The 7345-nt window shown below is 40.2% G+C and overlaps 1 protein-coding gene across 1 annotated transcript; it reads left to right on the top strand.

The window, feature by feature from the left end:
* The first annotated feature begins 495 nt into the window (after positions 1-495).
* LOC110932004 lies at positions 496-1989 on the top strand. Its single transcript, XM_022175371.2, has 2 exons — positions 496-998; positions 1059-1989. Exons 1-2 carry the CDS (start codon positions 496-498, stop codon positions 1987-1989), a joined length of 1434 nt encoding a protein of 477 aa, XP_022031063.2.
* The last annotated feature ends 5356 nt before the right edge of the window (positions 1990-7345 follow it).

The following is a 7345-nucleotide window of genomic DNA, read 5'->3' as shown; positions in this document are numbered from 1 at the left end:
CCTAATCGGATTCCTCATTTCGTGGGAGGGGGTAACCAAAGGGGTAACCAAGGTGGAAATCGAAGAGACGATAGAAGAGGTGATAGGGGCGGTGATCGAAGGGACAATCGAAGACCGGTCGATCAAGAGGTTAACGGTCCACAACGTCGTCAACAACCTCCACGGGGAGTGAATGACCGTTTTTGACCGATAGTTACCGAAAATGACTCTCCGATAGTGTGCGAACAGAGAATATTTGATTGTAAACCTCATTACATCAATATACTTCCCCACTTCAATGGGAGGTCTAACGATGAGCCGTATACACATTTAGCGGAGTTTTCGTCCATTTGCAACACTATTGGGGGGCACAACTTCGCACTAGAGGAAGTCAAGCTTCGTTTGTTCCAATTTTCGTTGAAAGACAAGGCAAAGCAATGGTTTCTCACACTTCCGGCGAATAGCATCCGGACATGGGGTGAGATGTAACAAGCCTTTTTAGACGAATATTATTCGATGGCGAAAACCGACAACGCTAGGGATGAAATAAGGTCATTTCGGCAACTATCGAGTGAACCGTTGCATGAAGCGTTCACTCGATTTAAGGAATTGATGCGGAGATGCCCACATCACCAAATAGAAAAGTGGGAATTGGTGAAGTGTTTTGTACGTGGGTTGGATGACACAACATGGAATCGTCTCGAATCGACGAGTAACGGGACTCTTTTAAGCAATCACGAGGATGACGATTGGGAGTTCATTGAAAGGATGAGTAAAAGGTCAAAAGCGAAAGAGTCAGCTGATCGAGCAAAAAAGCACCCCACCTCAAGATCTTGGCCCGATCGTGATGTGAATTCTAAGGATCGAATTGAAACGTTAGAGCGGGAGTTGGCTCGCATGAAGAAAAGAGAAGTGAATGCGGTGCAATACGCCGTATGTGAGGAATGCGGAGATATCTGTCACCAGACCGAGAATTGTCAAGCCACCGTGGAGGTGAATCAAGTGTATGGGGACCGAAGGCAATATGACATGAACTCCAACACTTATCACCCCGGGTTGAGGAACCATCCTAACTTTAGGTATGGTAATTCCTCCAACCAAATGAACCCGAATTTCCAATCGGGAAATCAAGGTGGGTATTCGAACCAAACTCGCCAAAGAGGTTACAACCAAGATGGTCACGGGTCGACGAATAATCAAGGAGGTGGTGGTGATTTGAATGCAAAGATGGATGTAATGCTTTCGATGATGCAAGAGTCCAAGAAAGAGAATGAAATTCGGGACAAATCGCATGTAGCATTAGCAAAACAAGTGGGCCAACTTGCGGAGGAAATGGCACAAATGAAGGGGAGCATGGGAAAGCTCCCAAGTGACACCACGGTGAACCCTAAACATCAAAGTTCAAGCACGGGCAATGTGAGGAATGTGCACATTAGCGCAGTAAGTCTTCTTTCAAATGATGAGGTTTGTAGTAGTGTTGAAAGCATTCCACCACCACAATGTGTTGATGGTGTAGTGGGAAATACAAGAGATGAGTCGGAAAATAAAAATGAACAAGAAACGATTTCACAAGTTAAAATTGAGAAAATGAATAAAAAGTCTTTTTGTGAAAATTGTTTAAATCAAATTAAACCAATTAATGCATCACAAGTTGAGGAATGGTATCCACCGAAGGACGAGGGGTGGGAAAATTTTAAACAAGCAAAAATTAATTTACCGTTACTAGATGACATTAAAAAGGTTCCGGCTCATGTGGAATGCTTAAAGGAGTTAAGCATCGAAAAACGGCACAACAAATTACCCGAACCGGTTGATTTGATATCTCATGTGAGTGCCATTTTATCGAGTGCCCTTCCCCAAAAAGCCCAAGATCCGGGAGACCCTCTTATTCCAATTCAAACTGGAACATTTAAAATTGAGAGGGCGCTCCTCGATCTTGGAGCTTCTGTGAGCATTTTACCCGGGAGTTTGTATGACCAATATGATTTTGGTCCATTAAAAAAAATTTGATACTCCCGCGGTATTGGCCGATCAGACTCCCACGCATCCACGGGGGATGGTGGAAGATGTGAATGTTAAGGTAGATGATTGCTACTACCCAGTTGACTTTTTGGTAGTAGATTATGTTGGATGTGTTGAGGACACCCAACCGATAGTCATACTGGGTAGACTGTTCCTTGCAACAGCTAATGCCAAAATAAATTGTGCAACAGGAACGGTAAGCATGAAGTTTGGGGACCGGGAATTAAATTTAAATGTTTTTCCAAATTTTACTAACCCACTCGGTGAGGATAAGTGTCCTGAAAAGGACATAAATCCAAACAAAAAGGTGTGTGCTATGGTTGGTAGGTTTGGAGAAACAAAGAAGAAAACGGTCAAGAAGAAAAAGGCGAAAAAGTCACCTCTAGAAAAGAAGGAAGAGGAGATGAGGAAGTTTGGACCGTTTGGCAACAAATGGTACGAATCACCGATGGGTGATTTCGAGGAGCTCGTGGACGGCAAGCACGCCATTCGACCACCATGAGGTGGTAAGTCAATTGTTGTTGTATATTTTATTTCACATTTCGTTTTAGTTTTCTCCGTAGTTTAGTTAGTATTGTTGTTGTTGTATAATTTTGTTATTTCGTTTTATTAGTTAAATGAACGTTGTGGGTGTGTTCCCTATATAACCCTCACGAGACCTACTCGTCCTCCCGAGCTATCGAGAGGTTTAAAGGGCTTGCGTGCATATGCTAAATGCCGCCGTGATTCCTACGAAAGTGAGTTAGGATTTTTATTGTTGTAAATTTTTTTTTCCACAAAAATCAAGGTAATTTAACGCATGATTTGGTAACACTTTCATAAAATTGGTAGAACTAACCACCTAACAAATTTCAATGGTTGTGAGAAGCATGCTTCTACACAAGGGTTAAGATTTGTAGGTACAACATGTTCGCCAGACAACCGTTTTTATGACGAGAAGAAGAAGATATGAGCATCTAGCGACAAAAATCAGGTGCATGCGTTTCCTTTTACCTTGATTCTTAGATTAGTAATAAGTTTAGATTAGTAATAAGTGGATTGTAAATTGTATTTTATTTTTCGGGGTGGAATTTTTGGGAGGTTAGTCGTGTCACATCCCTTGTGTGTTTTAAAACTCTAGTTCTTACACATTGAGGACAATGTGTACCTCAAGTGTGGGGATGGGGGAGTAGTAAAAGTTTTTCGATTTTGGCCCGTTCATTTAAACACTACACATTGAGGACAATGTTTACCTCAAGTGTGGGGATGGGGGAAAATTTTAAAAATTTTTCAAAAATATCTTGTTTCGAAAAGCGATCTTAAAGCACAAGTAACTAAGTCAACGAGTGATGGCACAACCCATTTGGTCTTTTGTCATGGTCAAGTTCAAATTAATAGCAAGACGGCTATTTAGCGGGTGGTTATTTGGGATTAATCCGCCTAAGAAACTAGTACATTATGCATGTCGCATACCATACCCTTTATACATGTGAGGTTTTGAGCCACTTTTACATTATAGGATTACATATTCATGTTTCTTTGTTTGAGTGGACCATTAGTCATGTATTGTAGAACTTGCGACTTTTGATACGTTTGAGACCATAGACCGAATACAAGCACGAGGATGATTAAGGCATTAGGTGAACCTTTTCCTTTAAAACCATTTATCCATCCTTACCCAAATAAATCCCCTAGTCGCCCACTTTGAGCCTAATCCTTTCGTTTGACAACCCGTTTAGCCCATAACCGTTAAACCTTTTCTTTTAAACCCGTGTGATGAAATTTCGATTATAGGATTATTTGTTTGTATAGTTGTGTTTCCAAAAAAAAATCAATCAGAAAATGTTGTGAAAAAAAAGAGAATAGAAAATCGTTGAGAAAATACAAAAATATGAGTTATTAGTTGTTGAATAAAAGGACGAAAAAAAAATCATTGCCTCGTAGTTGATGTCTATAGTTAGTTTTGTTTAGAGTAGTTGCTTTGTAATAAAAATCGAGTTTTCATCACCTTAGCCACTTTAAAATATCCTATTTCCTACCCTTAGCCTAGCCCCGCTACTACCCTTACAAAGACCTTATGACTTGTGCTTCGTATTCGTGTTTAGTGGTGGAGAATGATTGAGTTGCAAGCCTATGCGGGTACGTGTTCTAATCGGGTTTGAGCGATTGAAAGTGCTAATACATTATGAAAATTAGCCAAATTATAAACCGAGCGGAGAGAACATTGTGATGGATGTGCATGATTTGTCGGTTTCACGGGCGGGTTAATTTTGGATAACCATTTTATATGTGATTATTCACTTTACCATTAGATATTTTGTAAATTGTAAAAAGTTTGAACCAGGTATGACTTTGGACCTTAACCTTCGTCTCGGGAATGGGGAGTGTGTTTCTTGTTCGACCCACGTGAAAGTGAATTACAGATTTGCTTGAGGGCAAGCAAAAGACAAGTGTGGGGATGTGATACGTGGTCGAATAACGGTGTTCAGTTATGTCTAAGTTTGAGTTTTTACTTGACTTTTTATTCCGAATAGCCTACTTTTAATTAGATTTGTGTTTGCAGGATTAATGGAGTTTAAGGGCTTTTCGGGAGCTTTACAGGCCACCGGGAGCAAACGGGATCAACCGGGGATGTGAAATGAACAAAACCGGGTTAATCACGAAGTTTGGATGTATTTTGGGTGATGTTAATGGATTTAAAATGAATATATTGGAAGATGGCATGATAGAGGGCTGAATTACGAGTACGTGGGCGAAAACGGTGAGTAAAACGGAGCTAAAACGAAGAAGTTATGAAGAAAACAAAAGGGGAGGTTTATAGGCACCGTCGCCGACGCCCAGGGGGCCGTCGGCGACGCCCCATAGAAAGTACCATCGCCAAAAGTGTCCGTATACAGGAGATTAGGCCGTCGCCAGCTTTTGGAGGTTCTGGTCAGCGTCGGGGACGCTGCCAGGGGCATCGGCGACGCCGCTCCCTGGTGCCCATCGCGAATTCTTGCTTTTTCTTGTTGTTTGACGAGTTTTAAAAGCTTGGTTGACCTATTTTCGGGGGTTACACATTATTTTGAGTGGGGAACTTGTTCTTGGAGCCAAGATACACCACCATTCCATCTCTTATCATAGACACAAACCGAATCACAACTCGAATCATCATCATCTTCCACAATCACCAATCCATACAAACCCTAATCATCACCATCAATCTTTCACCCATCATCATTCACCAAAGCCCTAACCATTCACCATTTCTCCATCATTCAAGCTTCAAGATGGTTCAATCCATGTTTCAATCATCTGGTGATCAAGCTTCTTCAACCATGAGCGGCTAATCATCTCGGTTTCACCCCGGTGTAGGTAGTTGTTAATTTTAGGGTTTCGAATTGTTCTTGTTTCAACTTAGTGACAATTTGTATTTGATTTTTGAAACTCTTGATAATAGTGTTACATTTGTTGCGAATTCGTGAATTGTCGAGCGATGTTAAAAGTTATGACTTTGCGAAATGGTGATATGTAATTGTGCATTATCGTTGTTAGGATTTACTTGTGTTGATTACAAAGTGTCTTTTTGTCCGTTCTTCGGGACGTTGATAGCTAGTAGCACCTAAGTCACGGTACACTAAATCCGTTAATCGAATGCATTTGAGTTGGAACTAAAACTTGTAGAAATCCTAGGTTAACAATTACCGAAACCGGGTGTGATTCCTATTTTTATCATTATTGTTCTAGTAATCATTTTCTTGCAATCGTTAATTAGTAGTTGTTAACCATTCGCATCAATTCATCTAGTTAAAAATCATATTTCTCCATTAAACGAAAATACAAAAACACTTTAGCAAGCTTCATAAAAGTGACAACGATTCATAATTTAATCAAATCCATACACAAACCACACACTCTTCGTGGTTCGACCCCTTGCTACCACTAGCTATTTGTTAAGGGTAATTAGGGTATATAAATATTATCTTTGACCGGAGCGCGACACTCCGATCAGTACAGAGTCAGGTAAGCCGTCAATATATCTCTCAATAGCTTTCTCAAGTGGGGTAACCATGGTAGGGAAAAGTAAGCTTACCTCCTCATACCTGTCAGTATACGCACGGTGCTCACCACTGTCCTGTTTCAAGTCATCAAACTCCCTTTCTAAAGCCCTAAGTTCATGACGAGGACAAAACTCCCTCATCATAAGAGCCCTAAGTTCAGCCCAGGTTTGTGCTAAAGCAACCGCAGCACCACGGTCTCTCATAACCCCGTTCCACCATGTAAGAGCCCTTTTCTGAAACACACTAGAAGCAAACTCGACTTTCCGATTTTCAGGACATTGAACGTGACGAAATGTACTCTCAATGCTTTCGAACCACTGTAGGAGCCAGTTGCACCTTCAGAACCACTAAACTTGAGTGGTTTAGCCAAATTGAAACTCTTGAAATTGCATGGAGCATTTTGGTTATTGTTGGCTTGGTTCACTTGAGCAGTAATGTCTGGGAGTACAGCAACCATATGCTGCGCCATGATATCTGCCATTTCGGCATTAGATAGCGGATTTTCGCGTCGAGGGGGCATTCTAAAAAGGAAACATGAGAGGAAACGAGTGAGATGATTAGATGAAAAGAATGAGATGAAACAAAATTGACAAAAGCAAAGATGGTGGTCATTCGTCCGCATCACAAAGCAAACTGTAACGCCCTGCTTTTTCATACTTTCCATAATTAGAAAGCTCGCCTTGTAATGCTATTTTTGGAAATCTTGTACTATTGTAGTCGTCTTTTCGTTGTAAAATCCGAGACTTGGATCATAAATAAAATCCGTATTTCTTTAAATTCACCATCTACATATTCATACATGTTCATACGTTCGAATTCATTGTACATCGAATCCTTATTTGTAATTCATACTTATACTTATTCACGATGCATGTCCATGCTTGTCCTTATATTGTTGATACCTAAAAACCTAATAATATGCTTATTTATACAACGGTTAATCATCTAATATGTGACATATACTTGTCACTTACAAACATGTTACATACTTGTACATTACACTTTTTACCTAGTTAAATCATGTTTTATTTCATATTTCACCTTGTTACAAGTTAGGGGAAACATTGTTGCATATTATTACACAACTTAATTAACAAAATTACTCATTATAATGTTTTAAAAAAATAAAAAAAATAAAGAAATATGGCAGCCCCAATTCAGCAAAATTCAGCCCCATATAGTTGGGTTTTGTGGGCTAGTTTCAAGGTGTAACCCCTTCTAAACACTTCCAAAGCCCAACCCATTGAAACCCTAATCCTTCCCCCTATAAATACCACTTATAACCAGCCTCCCTACCACTTTTGCAACACTAAAAACTCTCAAAA

The sequence above is a fragment of the Helianthus annuus genome, chromosome 3 (assembly GCF_002127325.2).
Source record: "Helianthus annuus cultivar XRQ/B chromosome 3, HanXRQr2.0-SUNRISE, whole genome shotgun sequence".
In the NCBI taxonomy this organism is placed as follows: domain Eukaryota; kingdom Viridiplantae; phylum Streptophyta; class Magnoliopsida; order Asterales; family Asteraceae; genus Helianthus; species Helianthus annuus.
The sequence above is the reverse complement of the archived record's forward strand: the minus strand, read 5'-3'. Positions and strand labels throughout refer to the sequence as shown.

What these genes read in the sequence shown, in the direction of transcription:
- LOC110932004 (XM_022175371.2), top strand. Translation starts at nt 496, where the DNA reads ATGGCGAAAACCGACAACGCTAGGGATGAAATAAGGTCATTTCGGCAA. An exon ending in CAAGTGTATGGGGACCGAAG is followed by an intron (nt 999 to 1,058) that starts GCAATATGACAT and finishes TCCTAACTTTAG; the next exon opens with GTATGGTAATTCCTCCAACC.